General features: G+C 41.8%; 1 gene segment (V, D, J or C); it reads right to left on the bottom strand.

Annotated features, from left to right (window-relative positions):
• Window positions 1–849: 849 nt before the first annotated feature.
• Window positions 850–19267, bottom strand: LOC145363512 (Ig heavy chain C region, secreted form-like). The segment is given in 8 exon segments: window positions 850–1247; window positions 1680–2000; window positions 7292–7609; window positions 7698–7997; window positions 10175–10474; window positions 17434–17499; window positions 18803–19084; window positions 19225–19267. Coding segments are annotated over 8 exon segments (2028 nt in total).
• Window positions 19268–21690: the final 2423 nt, after the last annotated feature.

The following is a 21690-nucleotide window of genomic DNA, read 5'->3' on the forward strand; positions in this document are numbered from 1 at the left end:
TGTGCAACGTCAAAAATGAGGAGCAGTGGAGCGTGTAGACAAAACGCAATGAGATACTGCTGGCTGGTGTCTGCAAGCAAGTGCAATGGAAAAAGGTGTCTTTGAATTTTGTGATCGAGAAGCAGCATCCAGTTATAGAATATGAGGGGGTTAATGTTGTGGAAAGCGAAGGCACTTCACTGAAACAGTTTGCCTTTCTCGAACTGGATTAAACAGAGTTAAACCAGACAGCCAGTGTTGGTGAATGAATGTGGCTCTATAAGTTGAACAGCTGTTGCTCCACCTTCATTCGTTCCATTCTATGGGTAAAGACTTCATGGTCAAGGAATAAATCACACCATCACTTGTCAGTAAAGTTGCCAAGACCGCTTATAAGTTAGTTTGATCAGGTGATAGAAGCCATGATCTTTTTTACCTGGGTAAATGCAAAGTTATTGCACATTTGGAACCTTACAGCATCGACATAATTTATCTTTTCCTGAAAATATAAATCATCCCCTCGAAGATTTCGCACACATAAACCAGGAATAGGCAAGTACGAAAGTTTTCATTTTGCATTTATTGCGTCCCGTTAGGCCTATACATATCGAAAAAGGGCACTAAAGCTTCCAAGAGGTCTTCGACAAAATGACAACTTCTATCAAATATTACTATGCTTATTTGAGGATCTCAGATTCTAAACACAATTATTCATCATTGAATGACACGGTTTTATGTGTTAGCAAAATGACAAAGCAAGTATTTGCTGCTCTAAAGCGTGATTGTGCCTTCATGTGACTGGGAGATTTGCTGGTTCAAATTGCCAAAAAAAAATCCGGAAGAGGTGACACTTTTACAGAAAAGAACAACTTAATCGTGGCGGGCGATTACACATGATTTAAAATTGTCAGTTAGGGTAAGCGAAACATTAACTAAAGTAGTTTTACCATAAGAGCTATTTATACTTCGGATTAAATTCCTTTCAAGGGACGGGTGTCCCACTAAACAGGAATAAGTTGTGCCAGTGTTCCATTCCGCCGCTGTGAGCCTCAATCTGCTGGCAATGAAGCTGGAACCATTTCCTTTCTCGCTCACTGCTTGACCGGGGAAACCCGAATCTAAAAGCGTGTCATTGGCCAACCAAGCGATATAAATTTCAGCAGGATAAAAGCCAGTGGCTATGCACATCAAAGTTGCCATCTTCTCTGAGTCAATTTCGGCCGCTGATGGTGGCAGAACGTACACTTTAGGACTATTCATCGCACCAACTACAAAAAGAGAAAAATGCATACATTTCGTAAACCAAATCTTTATATGCCCTCATTTTCTTCTATCCAGTTACCTCTCTTAGAAATATCACATACTGCAAATGTGTAATGCTTCCTATCCCTCAGAGATTTAAGGCATGTTTTCCTTGTTCATGAGTATCATTAATATTCATTAATTCGTTGTGGTTTGATGTTATTTTGAACAGATTAGAGAAATAACTTATAAGGTGCGGACATGTTTTGGGTTTGCAGCTCAGCGGATTCTTATATGTTGCATTTTTCATGGTAGTTTTTATCCACGTGGCGACTGCTGGGTTCCAGGACGATGTGAAGTGTATTATACAAGCATTTCATGATAGAATCAGATTTTTGTTTTCGTTTAACAACATTGATAATTGAACCAGTCTCTGAACGAGTTTTATCTACGCTTACCCTTTATTTTCCGAGTGGATCGTTTCTTCGGTGTTGGTAATTCACTTCCTTCTGCGAGGCAGACATATTCCACCCCAGTGTCCCACTCTGCTGCTGTGACTTTCAGTTTACTCATGATCGTTGTTTTACTTCCACTCCATTCAGGAGTTTGGGTCTCAACTCCTTCCGTTCTCATTCTCCCATCCACTTGCCAGGAGACCCTGACGTTTTCTAACACAGTGGAACGGATTTCACAAACAATTGTTGCTGTCTTTTGGACCCAAATCTCCTCAAATGAAGGGTTCAATAGATTTATGGAAATGTCTTCCTCGTAGCAATCAACTAGGAAGAATGTGAAGGGTTATTTTAAAATTTCATGTTGAAATCGCTCTTGGCAACAACTACTACATGCTAACAAAAAACGAACGTGGAAAATACTTACTGCAATATGCTTTGAGATTACATTATCTTGTTGCAGCTGAGTTGATGAGTTTCTATGTGCTCCTTGCCACATTAATTTCATCCTTACGGCTCATTTCAATCATTTCCCAATGAATACATATGTTCAATCAAATGCTCAAATTCAGTAAAAAACAATGTTCCCCACATTTCAGCTGAGATTATACCCCGAAAAAAAACTTGCCCTTCATCCGATTTTGCAGATTTGCCTCATCATTTGACACGAAAGTCCTCGCGTCGAGTTTGGCAAAGTTAAAGGAGAAAGCAAATGCCACTTAAGTTCAGACTGTTAAGCATTGCTGGATTTGTTAAGTAAATCAAACGTATTTGTTTTCAAATGTAGATTGGCCGCATATATTATTATGATGATATGTCTGACCCTGAGGTTCACAATATTTATGTGACTGAAAATGCGGAGGCCTTCTCGATTACATTCCATACCACTGGTTCATTGACACCGAGACAGCAATACGAACCACAATGGGAAATAAACCAATTAAATTTAAGTTAAAGACATATCTCTGGCCAGAGAATAAGAACATCAGGTGTAGTTAGCACTGCTGCCTCACAGCGCCATGGAGACAGGTTCAATTCTGGCCTCAGATCACTGTCTCTCTCGAGTTTGCACATTCCTTCTGTGTCTGAGTAGGACACCTCCGGGTGCACCGGTTTCCTCCCACAGTCAAACGATGCGTGGGTTGGGTTCATTGGCCATGCTAAATTAACCCTGGTGTCAGGGGATTAGCAGGGTAAATGTGTAGGGTTATGGGAGAAGGGCATAAGTGTGTTGTTGGTTGGTGCATACTCAAAGAACAACACAGCACGGGAAACAGGCCCTTCGGCCCAACGAGCCCGCGCCGCCGTCCTACTATCTCAGTGACCTATTCATGATTTTAGTCTACGCCTAACGTGCGAGGATCAGGGAGGTCCAATTTAGGGACAATTTTAGTACCCAATCAATCAGCCTAAAAGCACATCTTTGGGGGATGTGGGAGGAAACCGGAGCACACGGAAGAAACCCACGCAACCACGGGGAGAACTCACTGTGTCGAATGGCATCCTTCTGTGCTATAGGGATTCTATGATTGCCTTTCAGGAGATAATAGTGAGTCCCTTTCCTGAAATGCTGCCAATAATGTTGGTCCGTCCACAGTGCAGTTGTGTTGGGCTTTACATGATTTTGCCTTGGGGAAAATGAAGGAAAGGACCGATATATTTCCAAGTCACGATGTATTGTGTATTCGAAATATGCTGCCTCCTTTTAAGATCCCTGGGTGAAAATCCTGGATGTCCCTCTCCAACGCAACCGTGAGTTTACCAGTTGGACTGCAGCCGTTCAAGAAGGCGGATCACCCCTATCTTCTCAAGGCTATTCAGCGATGAGAAATAAATGTTCGCCGAGCCAAAGGCGCCCACAGATTCTTCTTGAATAATTGTGAGGTGATTAATTTCGGGAGGACAATCTTGATTGTGGGTTCCAGGATCAACGGCAAGGTTCTGAGGAATGTGGAGGAACAGAGGGATCTTGGGATTCATATCCAAAGATCTCTGAAGGTTGCCACTGAAGTGGATAAAGCCATGAAGAAAGCTTACAGTGTGTTAGCGTTCATTAACAGGAGGTTTGAGTTTTAGAGCCCTGAGGTTATGCTGCAACTTTACCGGACTTGGTGAGACCACGTTTGGAATATTGTGTGCTGTTCTGGTCACCTCACTATAAGAAGGATGTGGAAGCATTGGAGAGAGTGCAGAGGAGATTGAGCAGAGAAGATGCTGCCTGGTTTGGAGGGGAGGACTTATGAGGAAAGGCTGAGGGAGCTAGAACATAGAACATAGAACATAGAACACTACAGCACAAACAGGCCCTTCGGCCCACAAGCTGCGCCGACCACATCACCTACCAACCTACAGACCTATCTATAACCCTCAATCTCATTAAACCCCATATACTCATCCAGAAGTCTTTTAAAAGACCCCAGCGAGTTCGCCTCCACCACCACTGACGGCAGCCGATTCCATTCACTCACCACCCTCTGAGTGAAAAACTTACCCCTAACATCACTTCTGAACCTCCCTCCCCGCACCTTAAATCTGTGTCCTCTCGTAGCGACCATTTCAAACCGGGGAAATAGCCTCTGAGAGTCCACCCTATCTATTCCTCTCAACATTTTGTAAACTTCTATCAGGTCGCCTCTCAACCTTCGTCTCTCCAGGGAAAAGAGTCCCAGCTCCCTCAACCTAACTTCATAAGGCATGCCTCCCAGTCCAGGCAACATCCTTGTAAATCTCCTCTGCACCCTTTCAATAGCTTCTACATCTTTCCTATAGTGAGGCGACCAGAACTGCGCACAATACTCCAAATGAGGCCTGACAAGGGTCTTATAAAGTTCCAGCATTACCTCCCGACTCCTAAACTCAATCCCTCGATTAATGAAGGCCAGTACACCATACGCCTTCTTGACCACCTCCTCCACCTGCGAGACCGATTTAAGAGTCCTGTGGACCCGGACCCCAAGATCCTTCTGCTCCTCAACACTACTCAGACTTCTGCCCTTAATAGTGTACTCGTTCATCCCGTTGGTTCTGCCAAAATGGACGACAACACATTTATCCGCGTTGAAGTCCATCTGCCACTTCTCCGCCCAGTCCTGCATCCTATCTATGTCCTGCTGCAACTTTTGCCATCCTTCCAGATCATCCACAACACCACCGACCTTCGTGTCATCAGCGAACTTACTTACCCATCCCTCCACTTCCTCATCCAGGTCATTTATGAAAATGACAAACAACAAGGGTCCCAGAACAGATCCTTGAGGCACTCCGCTGGTGACTGACCTCCATTCAGAAAAAGCCCCATCCACAACCACTCTCTGCCTTCTGCAGGCAAGCCAGTTCTGGATCCACAAGGCCAAAGGCCCTTGGATCCCATGCCCTCTCACCTTCTCAAGAAGTCTTGCATGGGGGACCTTATCAAACGCCTTGCTGAAGTCCATGTACACTACGTCCACGGCACTTCCTTCGTCAATGTGTTCAGTCACATTATCGAAGAACTCAACTAGGCTTGTAAGGCACGACCTGCCCTTGACAAATCCATGCTGACTATTCCTGATCATGTCAAACCTCTCCAAATGTTCGTAAATCTTGTCCCTCAGAAGCCTCTCCATCAGCTTACCAACCACTGAGGTCAGACTCACCGGTCGGTAATTTCCCGGGCTATCTCTGTTCCCTGGGGCTTTTCTCTTTAGAGTGGGGGAGGGTGAGAGGCGACTTAATAGAGGTTTATAAGATGTTGAGGGGAATGGATAGAGTGGACGTGCAGAGACTATTTCCTCAAGTGGATGTAGTTGTTACTCGGGGGCATAACTATTAGGTTCATGATGGGAGATATAGGATGGATGTCCGAGGTAGATTCTTTACTCAGAGAGTGGTTGGGGTGTGCAGTGGACTGCCTGCTGTGATAGTGGAGTCGGACACTTTTGGAACTTTCAAGTGATTATTGGATGGGCGCATGGAGCACACCAGAATGATAGGGAGTGGTATCGCTTGTGCTTGGGTTTGGACACAGCTCAGCACAAAATCGAGGGCCGAAGTGCCTGTACGGTGCTGTACTGTTCTATGTTCTATGTTCTATCAGTGTGAAGTCAGGATATCAACCGCCTAATTTAACACAAATGCATCAGAGCCATGTGAAGACTTCACTGCATCAGAAGTGGAAACATGCCGTCTCCAAAATGGGCCTTTTGGTTGTAGGATGATGAAAGAATGGGTCCGTCTCTATTTTCTGGATTTGATGAGACTACTGTAATTTTCAACAGCCACTGTTTAGCGTGGATAACCTGGTGAAGCACAGCAGCTGAACTTGGGAGCTATTACACTGCATAAGAAGTTATTACAACCTAATGATGCTTCCTAAATGTATGTGCTTTATTTTATGAGCTTGGCAAGAAGTAGTCACCGTTTTGTTCGTGTAATTGTAATACTTGTTATTGCAAGAGTGCGGGTAGGTGTCTCAGTTACTGTAGCCAAAGGACTTTCCTCAAGTGTCAACGTATGCAGCAAAGACCAGTAATGACTGTACAACGAGAGCATCACGGGTTAATTGGATTTTCATTTGATTGGAACTCATACATGGCAACCTATACTAAATAGAGAATTGAACTATTGTTTACTACTACTGTACAAATAAATGGTAGCTAGAGACGGCATGGAGAACAGACAAGATCAATTAATTTATCAAATGCCAGAGCATAACCTGATATTCTGGGAAGTTTTAAGTTTCTCGGTGCCATTGTAGAGATGCCAGTGCAATGATTGCAGAGATAATGTTTTTGTTCTGAAAAAAATCCAATCATAAAGTATAAGTAAATCATGAGAGGTGACTTCTTTGATCAAAAGCACTAGGCACTTGATTAGTTTTAGGGCATGAAAACTGTATTTCATTATATCCTGTGACATCTATCCCACTTGTTAGTGTACGTTTAAGACTAGAAATGTGTGCATTTCTTTCCATTATTTGGTTGAATGCCTTAACAGTTGGTTGTTTCTGACTTTCAGTTGGCTGACTTGGAGCACACAGTATTGTGCTGCGTTAGAACAGTAAGTTCAGTCTGGAAGAGAGAGGTGGTAACGTCTCCTCCCTCATCGTAGGGTGCCTTCATTGTCTTAATGCACTGCTCGGCACTGTGTCAAAGCATGTTCTCATCAGCAGAAAGCTGCACAATTAACTAACAGGCATTTTCATCATCATAGAGTCATCATCATCATTGTAGAAACCCGACAGTGCAGAAAGAGGCCATTTGGCCCATCGAGTCTGCAACAACCACAATCCCACCCAGGCCTTATCTCCATATCCCTACATGTTTTACCCGGTAATCCCTCCAATCTACGCATCTCAGGGCACTAAGGGGCAATTTTAGCATGGCCAATAAACCGAACCCGCACATTTTTGGACATCCTTCATCTGTTCATTTCACTGGATTCTCAGGTAGCTTGCTTGGGCCTACCAATTGAGTGTTGACTATCATCTCCTTTCCGAGGAGAAGACACATTAATTGGTGTCCAAACATTTTGGATGTTTGGACCCGACTCGTTAGTGTATTCTCTTTTGGATATTGTGGCCGGATTAAGTGAAAAGTCTTATTTTTGAAACAAAGAACATTCCAACAAACTGTCCTTACCTTTCGGGCTGTTGATCGTCTTCTTTCCGGTGAATTTTGTAGCTGGATGTGAAACGGTACAGGTGTATCTTGCTCCTGTCTTCCATTCCCCTGCCGGTAAAATGAGGAGGCTGCTTGTGCTGAAGGTCTGGTCCTGTTCCAGAGCAGTGGGGAAGCGAGTGATGTTCGAGCTCAGAACAGCTCCGTTCTTCTCCCAGGAAATGGATATTTTGTCCGGGTAGAATCCTCTTATCAAACAAGTGAGAGTTGCGACGCTGGAACTTTGAAGCTCCCCTGCTGATGGAGGCAGGACTTGGAGATTGGGCTTCGATGGCTCGACTGCAACAGAATAACAACCAATGATTTCCATCCCTCCATTGTCATTCAGAAAAGAACGATTGCGTTTGCTCATCGTGCTATAACTCACCTTTTAACTTTTGTGTTCGTTTTGAGACCGGAGTCGATGATTCGCTCTGTTGTGCTGAACAGTTGTATTCAGCCCCACGATCCCACTCCTCCACACTGCTGGTCAAGCGGCTGATGGTCAGATACTGGTTTCTTTGTTGAGGTCTTTCAGTTTGAACACCTTCGGTCCTTTTCTTACCATCCACTGTCCAAGAGATCCCAACCACACTGGGAACTGTGGACACCACTTCACAAATGAGTATGACAGTTTTCTTTATCCAAATTTCTTCAAGTGAGGGCGCTCTGAGAAATACTGTGATTTCTGCCAATGGAAAATAACATAATCCTGAATCAATGACAGGCTTTAATGATAATTATTTCGTTTATACCGAGAATTGTAATGTCAATGACAACCGTTAGGGTGGCAATTGTTGTCTTCACTGGGTTTTCTTAAATGTGAATTATAATTCTGCAGTTGGGCAAGATGCTGATATGAAACACAATACTGAACGGTGAATTTAGTCTGTACAACTGGCATATACAGTAAGGCATAAAGAAATGCAACAGAAAGTGCCATGTGCAGCAAGATTTAGAAACATAGATTGAGAAATAAACAATAAAGTTGGGAGCAGGAAAAAGTGAGATGGAGATGGAGGAAGCTGCCGGAGCAGGGAGTCAGAAAAAAAGTGAAGAAGATATTTGATTGGAAGTTCAGCTGTTGGATGCAGAGTTCACAAACGGTTTGTTTCTGCTTGAGGCAATGGTGCGAGAAATCAAGTGGTAGAGAGAGATACACAGAGAGGAAAGAAAACGAGTTTCTGTGTGTGTGTGTGTTTGTGTGTGTGTGTGTGTGTGTGTGTGTGTGTGTGTGAGAGAGAGAGAGAGAGAGAGAGAGAGTGCGCACTTGTGTGTGAGAGAGATCGAGAGCGAGGGGGTCAGAATCGGAAAAAAATAGCGAGAGGAAGAAATGACCGTCTATGTTTCTGTTCTATTCCACCTAGATTGATTTGGTGACCTGTCGCTATATTTTCGTAATATTGTAAATACATTATACTCAATACATTATTTACCCAAAGTATAACATTTATGAGAAGGCGTCTGAAAATTGTCTGTTGCAACATTTTCCCAATTGTAATCAACATCGGGTACTTCAGCCACCGTAGTTGAAAAGAAGAAAGATGGACAGAAAAATGAGGACGTTCAGCCTTTCAAAACTTCACGATCTCTTCTGTAAAGCAATCTTAAGCAGCTTGGTCATTACAGCTGAATGAATTCCAACCAATTTTACTGTAGTGTTTAACTGCAACTTTTACTCTAACTGATCACACTCACAGGATGTTCAATTGGCAGATAAGTGGCAGATGGAATGTAAGCATGAAAAGTGTGAATGGAGCCATTTGACGAACGCGTATTCGTTGAACTGGGAAATTATGTCGAAAAAGAAATCTTGACGTATATTTCCATAAAACCCTGAAGACTGAAAGGCATGATAGCAAGGTGGTGACATGTCACTTGCCTTTCTGTATCGAGGTATAGATTACAAAATCAGGGAAATCATGTCATAGTTGTATCGACCTTTGGTGAGGCCATAGCTAGTGCACCTCTGGTGGCTAGATTGTAGAAAGAATGTGATTGTTCTGATGGGGTGCAGAGGAGATTCACTAGGATGCTGCCTGGCTTGCAGCACTTACTTAGGCAGAGAGGATGGATAGGCTTAGGTTGATTTCTTTGGAGCAGAGAGAAATGAGGGCTGTCCTGATCGAGGCATACAAGATCATGAGGGGCATGGGCAGAGTGGACGAGAAAAATTGTACCCTTTGTTAAAGGATCAGTGAGGAGGGGTTAGAAATTCAAGCTGAAGGGTAGGCATTTTAGGTGATTTGAGGAAAGTCGATTTACTCCCAGATTGTGCTGACGGCCTGGCCTGCAATTCCTAAGAGGATGGTAGAGGCAGTTTGTCTCACATCCTTTTAAAACATGTCTACATGTGCACTTGTCACGTCATCACATTCAAGGCTATGGGGTCAACTGCTTGCGAATGGGATTAAGCGGGAGTTCATGCTTCTTTGGTGTCCTTGCAGATTCCAGAGGCCGAAGGGCCTATCCTGCAATGTATGTGCTCTGAATATATGATTCAAATGGCCTGCTCCAGGATCTCCAACAACAAAATATGTGAAATGCTGTGAATCTGAAATTGAAACAAGAACAGAAATCGCTAAAGATGAGTCAAATGGATTCCAAAGGCAGACTGCTTTTCTCTCCAAAGATACTGCCGAGTTTTCACAGAATTTTCTGGATTTTCTTTCCAGGATGTTTAATGTTTATTGACATAGAACAAAGAACATACAGGCCCTTCGGCCCACTCGTTGCGCCGATCACATCTATACCTACCAAGCCAATTATTTATTGAATACTTTATGTGCCAGCTTATTTGAATCCTGAAAACAAAATAAGAATGTACGACACCTGAACGTTTGTAAGTTGGTTCCATTTCCTTACCTGATGTTGATCTAATTTCTTTCCGTTTGTTGCTGTTGGTAGCAGAATGAGTCACTTGGCAACTGTACGTGGAACCGCTGTTCCATTCCTGAAGTGGCAACTTAAGGATGCTGCTGGATTGGAATTTTCCATCTGCTGATTTACATGGGGATGTAGTGGTGAAGCCAGACTGTAGGGCGTTTCCATTCTTCTCCCAGCTCACTCCAATGCTTTCAGGTTTGTATTCGCTGATCAAACAAATCAGCTGCACAAACCCCTCATCAGTTTCAGAGGAGAGACTGATGATTGGGGAAGTTCCTCCTAAAATTACAAAACAGGTCTTAGTCTCTTATATGACTAAAATTAAATCGTTTTCCACATGGTGAACCAAAATTTATTCCTGAGCCAACATCGAAATCGAAATGAAATAATTCTGGTAGAATCAAATCGCTGTATGTGAGAGCACACTAACAGCATCATCTGTCTGAATGAATCTGTGCCTATATTCGGAAGATATTTCATGGTCAGTGCAGCATTTATGAGAATGCGAAAAGTGGGTTAAAGTATTTTATATTTTTCTTGGTTTACCTACTTAATCCATTGCCGTGTATTACTTTCCATTTATATCATTGGCCTAACAAACTTGACAACATTTGAATTGTTTTCAAAAATATAGGCCAGATAATTTAGTGTAAGATGACATGATAGACTCTCAGCACTGAGTTGATATAGTTGACATATCGCAGATTGTATTCCCCTGACTCATTCCTATTCATCATTACAGTTGCCTGGATTTTATTGCCATTGCATCATTGTGGGACGTAACTGAGGCGCATCTTACAGGGCATAATTTAATGCTCTCATCAGGAAATTGCGTTTTGCCTCAGCAGCTTGAGAAAAACTCCCTGCTGCAGATACTAGTGGACCTATATTTTGAGAGCACTAATTGAGTCGACAGAAATCTCCGAGCTGTTTAATGTCTTCTACATATTTATGGTCAATGCTAGCAGGTACAGATTCAACTCAGAATTCGTTTAGCAGCGCATTGGCAATCTGAATTTGAGATTTATTTGAAGACTTATCTCAATTTTCTCTGGCAAATTGCAACGGGGCATTGAGCGTTTCACAAGGTGTTGGATAAGATGTTCAATTTTATTTTAAAAAATAGCCGTAACAGGTATGAAACTCCCTGGAAAGTTCCTGTGTACATTTATCTGCTGGTGAATAGCTGTGAGGGAACAGTTAGGGAGCTGGTTCCCGTACTGTAAAGCTATGTTTTGATAATCTCGTGATAACCACTGACAATCTGGTTAATAATAGAGTCAACATTAGGACAATCAGCTCCACATCTACCGCCAGCTATCAATTATGAGCAGAATATTCGGGTATGGACATTGTGTTAAAGGAATTGAGATGATAATGAACGTTTAAATTTGCTTGTCTTTACTTAAATTGATGACCAAATGATTGAGCATTCAATGTGTCAAACATTTCATTTTTTTTACTTGGCGCAAAGTTGTCTAAAATTAAATGTACATGGAATTCATTTTTTCCTCTCATATATATTTTTATTCTAATATTAATGTGCGCCTCGGCGACATCACCTGACACCGAAACGAGACTACGCACCTGTGCACTGTTGTATACTGACAACCTACACCGCCACAAATAGCAATTGCTCAAATGTCACTGAATTAACCAATTGTTAGTCCAACATCCAATTCGAAATCATCGCTCTTCGTTCTCCCTTCTGTGAATTTAAAGCTACCAAAACCACTATTGACCGATTTTTAACCATGCTAATTATCTTTGTCATGATGTGGAGATGCCGACGTTGGACGAGGGTGAACACAGCACGAAGTGTCACAACACCAGTCCAACGGGTTTATTTGGTAGCAAAAGCCATTAGCTTTTGCAGCGCTGTCCCTTCATCAGATAAGTGGAAGTTTTGTTCACAAACCGGGCATATAAAGCCATAAGCTCAATTTACAAAATAATGGTTGGAATGACGTCTCTGCAGGTAATCAGGTCATTAAGGTACAGACAATGTCAATCGAGCGTGGGTTAAGTAAAGGTTAAGGAGGTGTGAATTGACTCCAGCTGGGGCGGTGAGTGAGATTTTGCAAGCCCAGGCAATTCATGGGGGTACGTTGTCTACCTGATACGCTGCAGGAAAGGATGTCCCGACACATGGTACATTGGGGAGACCATGCAGATGCTACGACAACAGATGAATGAAGGTCACTCGACAATCACCAGGCAAGAGTGTTCTCTTCTTGTGGGGAACACCTCAGCGGTCACGGGCATTTGGCCTCTGATCTTCGGGTAAGCGTTCTTCAAGGTGGCTTTCATGACACACCACAGTGCACAGCCGCTGAGCAGAAACTGATAGCCAAGTTCTGCACACATGAGGACGGCCTCAAGCGAGATCTTGGTTATATATCAAACTTTCTGTAACCCCCATTGAGATTGTGTCTTTATATGCCTTGTTTGTGAACAGAACTCCCACTTACCTGACGAAGGGGCAGTACTCCGGAAGCTAGTGGCTTTTGCTACCAAATAAATCTTTAATCTGCTGTTGTGAGACTTCTTAAAGTATCTTTGCCCCATGAGTTTGATGCTCGATGACCTACACCCTGCCCAGGTCAATCAACACACTTATCTTAAAATTCTCTGCAAATCTTTCCATGACATCCTCCTCCTCGATCACAGAACGTAACTGGATGTTCCACAAAGTAAAAAGCAACTGTGCATGATTATTTGCTTCCGATTTCAATTGCTCCAAAATTGGTCGCCTTCCAATTAGCGGCCGTACCTCATGTTCTGTAATTCTCTGCCAAAGCCTCACCGCCCTTCCAGCTAACCTCTATCCTTTATGATATTCATTAAATAAAATACAATAAAGTAAAATATAAACAAACAAATCTATCCCTCTAATCAAAATTTTGCCAATTGGCAATAACGTCACCTTCAGTGTCTGTTGTTCGACTTCAGTGTTTGACGATTCCATGAACTACTTTGGGGTTACATTTTTACGCTAAAACTACGATGCGAGTACACATTGTTCTTAACACTGCCAGCATCTTTAATAATAATTAAGCTTTAATAATAATTTAGCTTTAAATTAAGGGGTGGTAGTTACAGGACGGATGTCAGGGGTAGGTTCTTTACCCAGAGGGTGGTGAGGGATTGGAATGCCCTGCCTGCTGCAGTTGTAAATGCGCCTAGATTGGGGGCGTTTAAGAGATCCGTGGATAGGTTTATGGATGGAAAGGGTTTGGTTTAGGTTAGAGGGTCATTGCTTTTTAACTGGTCGGCGCAACATCGTGGGCCGAAGGGCCTGTCCTGCGCTGTAATGTTCTATGTTCTATGTTCTAAAGAAGGATTCCTACATTAATACGAGAGTGCAATAATGCGTGTGTGTGGCTGATGTTATGAAACAGCAATGCTTTAAGTGTTAAGTAAGTGACTTTTAGAATAATCACAATGCCAATACAGAAAGATTAAGATTAAAATTGTTCTGATGGCATCACTGCTTCTTGCAGGGCATTCATTACTCACACAAACTTCTGCTGAATACATCTATTTATCTTCACAAAATAATTTTACAATACTCCCTATTCTTTATTGACCAATACAAACATTGTTTCTGTCCAATTAGGTAATGAGAACTCTTCTCGATTATTAACAATGTGAAATTTTATTCTGATTAACTGAGATCAAAGCTAATTTGTCAAATAGCTGAATTCTCTCTCTCTGATGGCCATTGCTTGAGGCATATTTAGACTGTCCATAACATTGACCTTGCACATTAGACTTGCCTATGAGACCATAAGACATAGAAACAGAATTAGGCCATTCGGCGCATCGAGTCTGCTCCGCCATTCAAACATGGCTGATGTTTTTCTCATCCTCATTCTCCTGCCTTTTCCCCATAACCCCTGATTCCCTTATTTATCAAGAACATATCTATCTCTGTCTTAAAGACACTCAATGACTTGGCCTCCACAGCCTTCTGTGACAGAGTTCCACCGATTCATCACTCTCTGGCTGAAGAAATTCCTCCTCATCTCGGTTTTACAAGATCGTTCCTTTCATCTGAGATTGTGTCATCTGGTTTAGTTTTTCCTATTGTGGAAACATCCTCTCCACGCCCACTCTATCCAGACCTCGCAGTATCCTGTAAGGTGCAATAGCATTCCCTCCCCTCCGCCCCCGCCCCCCGCCCCGCCCAACTCATTCTTCTAAACTCCAACGGGTATAGACACAGAGTCATCAACCGTTCCTCATAAGACAAACTCTTCATTCCAGGGATCATCCTTGTGAACCTCCTCTGGGCCCTTTCCAAGGCCAGCACATCCTTCCTTAGATACGGAGCTCAAAACTGCTCACAATGCTCCAAATGGGGCCTGCCCAGAGCAATGGACAGCCTCAGAAGTACATCTCTGTTTTTGTATTCTAGCCCTCTCGACATGAAAGCTAACACTGCATTTGCCTTCCTAACTGCCAACTGAAACTTCATGTTAACATTAAGAGAAGTCGAACAAGGACTCCCAAGTCCCTTTGTGCTTCTGATTTCCGAACCATTTCTCCATTTACATAATAGTCTATGCCTCTATTCCTGCTTCTGAAGTGCAGAACCTCACAATTTTCCATATTTTATTCTATCTGCCACTTCTTTGCCTATCCTCCTAACCTGTCCAACTCCTTCTGCAGCCCTGCCCCTGCTTCCTCAATGCTACCTGTCCCTGTACATGTCTTTGCATCATCTGCCAACTTCGCAACAGTGCCTTCAGTTCCTTCTTCCAAATCGTGAATGTATATTCTGAAAAGTTGTCCTCGCACCACCCCTGAGGCACACCACACGTCACCAGCTGTCACTGGGAAAAAGACCCCTTCATTCACAATCTCTGCCTTCACATTCAGCCAATCCTCTATCCAAGCCAGTATCTTGCCCTTAACCTCCATGAGCTCTTAAATTATTTCACATTCTCCTATGTGGCACCTTATCAAAGGCCTTCTGGAAATCTAAATATATCACGTCCACTGGTCCTCCTTTTTCTAACTTCCTTATTAACTCCACAAAGAAATCTAAAGGATTTGTCAGACATGACTTCCCCTTGCCTGAACTTCATCTTGATATGCTCGACATCCCCAAGACCACCCATTCGTTTCACTAAATGATCTCATGCCTCCGATCCTGTATAAGGCCGTATACAACTGAACTTATACTGCACGGCATTGCTCTCTGTAGATTCCATGATAAAAATATGCCCATACCAACCCCGGCAAAACCTTGCTAATTACAACTGTTCTGCTATTTGCGGCCATCGAAGAGGCATTGTAAAATAAACAGCAGCAAAAATCGTATAAACATTTCATGGTAGAGAACAAAATGAGGCAAATCTGTGATTCGGCCTGTGCACAGGGTCTTATTAAAAGCTATCTATTGAGTCAGACGATCTCATTTTCAAATAAAAATTGTTTGCATTCTGCCTGGACATTGTTGTAAAATTTATCTTTAGAAATTAATTCAGCATCCACTTCCATCAGGCCTCCTGGCAGTTCATTTCTTATCGTAAGAAATCAAGACATCAAGCAATTCTTCAACCCGCATATGACTCATTACTACATTTATCTACATCCAGTCAAAGGCTTCTCCTTAATTACTCGGCCAAAGCCGTCTTTGTCAACATCCCTGCTACACCTTGGCTAACATGCCCTGCTATAACCAGAACAATTAAAATTAATCTTAACTAATATGCCGTAGTACACATACTATTTTAGCATCTTGTTACACACTGTTGAAGCGGCAAAACTCAATTTCTCGCCCCGCAGCTTCCCTTGATGTTTCGAACGTCTGCTCCACCGCTGCAGTGAAACAGTACACATGACATATTTTCTAATCCAACCTGCACCTCACCGTTTGCGTTAAAAGTTAAAAGGTAAAATATTCATCTGTGCTGATGGCGTAAAACAGGTGTATTGGTACGGGCCAGCTGTCATACAAACATTCGTTGCAACCAATGGAAGAAAACATGCCGAACCCATGCCCAAGTTTTGCACTGCCACGCGAGGACAGATTTCCCGACCTCAGACCCCAAATTAACAAATTGCTTCTTCACATAAAGTAAGGAAACAGACAACATAACATCTGAAGTGTAAGAAAACACTATTCACTTCGAGACTTAAATCAATTCTTAATGTATTTAAGAACATAAAAGGACAAAGAGAAAGCTTTTGAATATTGTGGTCAATTTCAGTGTCTACTTTTTAGTTCAATCAGCTAGTTTTACAAACATTCAATCAGCTAGTTTTACATATATCCTTATTAGCTGAAGGAGACAAGTTTCGATGTAAACAGGATTCTCGCAGAATTACACAACGCATGGTTAAAACTGTCTCATTTGCTGTGCTACACCAGCAGATGGCGAATCGAGAGTCAGATTTCCGCAATGATTGATCTACTGTCCATCTGCTTTCCGCTAGTATTCACAAAACTGAGACTGAACTGGTCTGCTATCGTTTACTCTTGATCTGAAATTAAATCCACATTCCAGGTCAATGAGAGACAGGGTAGGAGCTGGGGATGTTCAGATGGGGGAGGACGGAATAAACTTGTCAGATAGGTTGCTGAATAACTAGCGCACTCCTGGCGCCACTGGAATAGAATAACACCATGACCAGTTAGTCCCTTACGAGATCAGTTGTTTTTTTTTCCCATTGAGCAAATTCTGAAATGTACAGAAGTTATTGGCCAACATATTTTCAGGGCCCGATCAGACGTTAATGGTACTTTCCATGTCATGGTTAAATGAAAGTGTTTTATGGGTCATCTAAAACTGTAACTAGCATTTTATGAAACAATACATTACATGTGTTACGTGATCATAGAGATCACTCCTCACCACAATATTGCATAGATTTGTGTCTGGTTAGAAATAATATCTATTCATTTTACAAGTTACCAGGTCGGTCAGGATGAAAATTTTATGATTGGTTCCGTTTTAACTCTGAAAACCAGCATCACCTTCCCAATCAAGTCTTTAAAGTGTTTGTTGACAGCTACGTTACCGCTAGAAATGTAATATTTTCAGTCACTATGTTCTAAATAGTTCTAAATGTCAGTCAAATTAAATGAGACCGTCTAATAACTCAGGATCTGAAAAAGAGCTATGAATGTTACTTCACTTCTTCAGGCAATATTAATGAAAACATTAGTTCTTCTTAACCTTTATACACAAAAAAATCTTATGGAAGTAGCAAGAAACGTCACTTACCAGGATTCACAGTCAGCACAGTGCCAGCTCCATCATGCCAGTTACACACAGTCAGTGAGCATCCATTCCGCCCGTGTCATGAACTGCCAATGAAGCAAAATCCGCTATTCAATGCCCTGAAGCCACAACGTTACAAACACCTTTTGTATATGCTGCATTTATCAACGCATCTAAATTCTTGATCTGCCTCTAACCGTGGATAAATTTTCCATGAGCTACATGTACACTTGTAACACCTGAAAAGAAAGACAGTCCAGTGATTCAATATTAAGGACCATTAATGGGGCATTCCAAAAAATGAAATTCCATCGGGAACGGATTTCCAACGCTGTGCAGTTAGAGGTGGAAGGAACAGTACTCTACAGCCTGATTCGCCAGTCGTAAAGGAAATAACTGTAGTGGAGATTTTTGTTGTGGCCCGCATCATCGTGCCACCCGAGCTGCACATCATTTCACATCAGCACAATAAATCCATTCTTCAAACATTCACAGAAAATGCTTCAATCATTCCAAAATATCCATTGGAAATTGTCGCAAATATTGCGACATATTAGAATCCGAGCAGCTGTCTCTCTCTCCAAAGGACTTGTCCAAATCATGGAGAAACCTCCGTGCTAAGTTATAAATGCGATTCAAATATTTGTAAACATAATTGTCAAAATAAACAGAGAAAATGTTTCAATGCATCAATCGGTGTCTGAGGAGGACAGCGGTTGTTTAACCATGAGCTCCCGGAGCCACTCAGTAAGTAAAATCTGTTTGTTTTGCCTTCAGGAGTATAGGACTAGTTTTTCTATTAACAGAATCTATGATTCATTAATGTGGGTCACACACCCACACAGCCGCAGAGATCAGTGCAATAACTTATCATGTACAGTCATCCAAGCCTCTCAGTTCGAGGCGTCTACTCCGATTTGACTTCACATCACAGCGTCCGTTTTTTCATCGTTTTCATTCCACTACATATGTTATCCTTCCAAAATATTCATTAGTAACTTCTCGCAAAACCAGTTGAGGAACAGTTAACTTGTTCCAGTGTTAAAGAAAACAAATCTGAAGATAGTTTGTGTATGACGGGAACTGTCTTCTCGATTGCTGTGAGTTATCCAGGATTCTTCACACAGTGGTCTCGTCCCGTACAAAAACAGCTTCTCTGTTTGTCTGTGTGTTGAATGCATTTGCTGCGCTTCCACATTTCAAATTCTGGGGTTTATGATCCTGGAACTGTCACCAGATATTTATAAATGTCCCCGTTTCAGAATAGTTTCCACAGCTAAAATGCAGTTTCATCCAGAAGAGCGAACAAAATTGTCTTACCTTCATTGGAGATCGGAAGATATTTTTGTATGACTGAAAGTTCAATCTTATTGCTGTGCGAAGTCTTGAGCTTTACAGTAAAATGTGGCGCTGTCTTCAACTGTTAAGTCCTTGATATGCAGAGAAAACGACTTGCTTCCCTTGTCGACCGTTTCAAAATATCGGCCGCCAAAGGCAATGCGTTCCCACGCTGTTGAACCAGGATTTTTCCGAAACCACCTTGTTTCAAACAAGGCCCAGGGAGTACCCCTTAAGACGCAGTTGATTGTCAGAGATTCGCCTGTTTCTTTAGCTGCCGTCCGTGGTGTTTGATCGACATGTGTACTGAAGGCATCTGTATGGAGGAAAGATACGAAATGAATTATTTGCCTGAAACAATACAAGAACTTAAAGGCATAGAATTTTCCACAATGTATGCGCAGCCACCCAATTTTATCCAGTTAACACTTACTTTTTCTTCTGAAAGAAACTTACTTGATAACCACGTTAAAAGAAGCGCAGCCCAGAAAATATGCATTGTTTCTTCACAAGCACTGAAAACCTCAGCAGGGCGATCACTCGACCTCAACACTGAGTGCTCTGTGTAACGGTGGGCAGCTGAACACCGACTTTATAAACCTCAAGAGACAGGGTGAATTTGCATAGGGCGGAGTGATCGAAGATGATCAATCTGCATTGCTCAGTCTGTGCCATAGCTTACAATATGACTATAATATCCATAGTCACGCAATTGGAATTTGTATCCGATGAATTTGGACAATCCGTTAGAGTTACAGGGAATACCCTCAACATATTGAGTTTGTTTCCATTCACACTGTTCTTTTTATCTGAAACAAAATTATTCCCTGAGGTGTGGCAGTTGCTTGCAGGAAAAGCATTCCTCATGAATGTGAAAGTGGTCGTGATTCGCCTATTTAAATGTGTACAGTTCGACTGATGCAGGTGCACATAAACTGCTGGGAGAAACGGAGTTCTTATTGATTCGATTAATAATATTATATGTATTCAATCACTGTGAGAGAGCAGTGACATGGTTCCACGTCAGGGTGTTGTGTGGCTTGGAGGAAAACGTTCAAGTCGGATTTTTCCTGTCCGTTTGCTATTCTTGTTTTTCCCTTCAAAATAATTGCGGTTTCGTGTTTGGATTGTCCTTTCGAAGATGTCTCTGCAAATTACTCTACACTCTTCAACAACCTGGCCATACATTAAAGTAAGATCAGTAAAGTCCAAATGTCATCTTTGAAATAAAAAGCTGGCATGCAAACAATATGAATGAAGTAGCAATTCTTTAACTGCATTATTGAAAGGAAACATTTGCTCATTTTTGCTGTGATCGTTTGACTTTCAGTTATATGTTGCATCGTGCACGCGAATTGTGCAAACACTTTTGATAGGTTTCCACTCCAGAATCGGCAAAGATATTAGCCAAAACATAATTACTAAGATTTTCCAAATTGCTTCATGTTCTGCCTGCTTTACTGGCTATCTTTGCATGTATTTCCTCTTTGACACTGAAGATGCTTTTCGAAAGGGCAAACAGAGGTCTCAGTTCGATTACAAACGTGTAAATAAAATATTCCACAGGAATCTGTTCTTGGCCATGTTTGTCTACTCAATATATCCATTTTTTTAAATCAACCCTGCTCCAAAAATCCTTTACCTACCGTCAGACCGTGTCCTTTACCAAGCAGCAAGCTCACTTTAAAAATGTCTCTTTGCAACTCTGATGATAAATTAAATCACTAAGGAGTTTTCCACTTCATATTTGCAATATCACTAAGACCCCTTATTTGCAATCCTAAAGCAGCTCGATTCACCTATATCTCAGCTCGCCTTGCATGGACCCCTCATCTTTGTCTTCCTTACCTCTAAATTCGATCATTTCAACGTATTCCGATCTCCCACACAATAGCCACAGTAAATTTAAGGTGATGTCAGCATCTAATACCCATATCATAACACGCATTGGGTCCCATTTTCCGACAACACCTGTAATTTCAATATTGTCATCCTTGTTTACAAAACCCTTTCATGCTTCAGATTTTTGCATCGCTGTCATCTCCAGCAAACGCTCATCGACGATGTACATGCCTTCAATTGTAGTCTCCAGTACACTCCCAGTTTTAATTGCTCCACCATTTGTGGGATACAAACTGTTTACTTGTCTGCCGCACGACTTTGCTTTCCCATTTCGTACAGTTATTACAAGTTGCCTCTTTCTGAGAACTTGCATAAATTGACCTAATATTTCCTGACTTGTCCCAGTCCCAATATTTCATTCATAAGGAACTGGTGATCGTTGTTGCGACATTCATTTTGTTGAAGGTATTGGATAAATATTAGTTGTTTTATGCGGTGGCGCTTTGGAGAGTGTTCCAAAAGGGAAATAAAATATGAGCTAAAATATGACAGAAGTCATTCAATCATTAACTTTGAAATGAGTAAACAAACAAATACACTGGGAATGCAACCCTGAATGGAACTTTGTACGGTGTTTGGAATGAGAAGGGGGATTAAGTGATATTGGGTCCGTTGGTATGGTATGGAGATTGAGGCTTTAAATACTGAACAAGACATAACTTATAGTTTTATTCATTCAAAGATTCTCATGTCTCTGGGAAAACCAGTATTAATTGTCTATCTCTCGTTACACATGATAAAATGTCATGAGCTTCTTTCTGAGAAGGATGGCTCTGTTAGATAGAACTTAAGTGGAAATTACATTGTTGCATTTTGGGGGCTTTTTTTTTAGAAGTGATGTCGGTTCGGAACAGTAGATATTGTTCCTTAATGGAGAATATATCCTAAAAAGTATCATTTTTGACAATTGTGCATCTTCATGGTCAGCGCTGTAAATTATAGCATTTTATTACAGACTTATTCATTTAATTTTTTTGAACTCGAAAGCTGTTATGGTGTTTTTTGAAATGACCTATCTAT

This window comes from Carcharhinus amblyrhynchos, unplaced genomic scaffold, assembly GCF_965287045.1.
Source record: "Carcharhinus amblyrhynchos unplaced genomic scaffold, sCarAmb.v2.hapA scaffold_39, whole genome shotgun sequence".
NCBI lineage: Eukaryota > Metazoa > Chordata > Chondrichthyes > Carcharhiniformes > Carcharhinidae > Carcharhinus > Carcharhinus amblyrhynchos.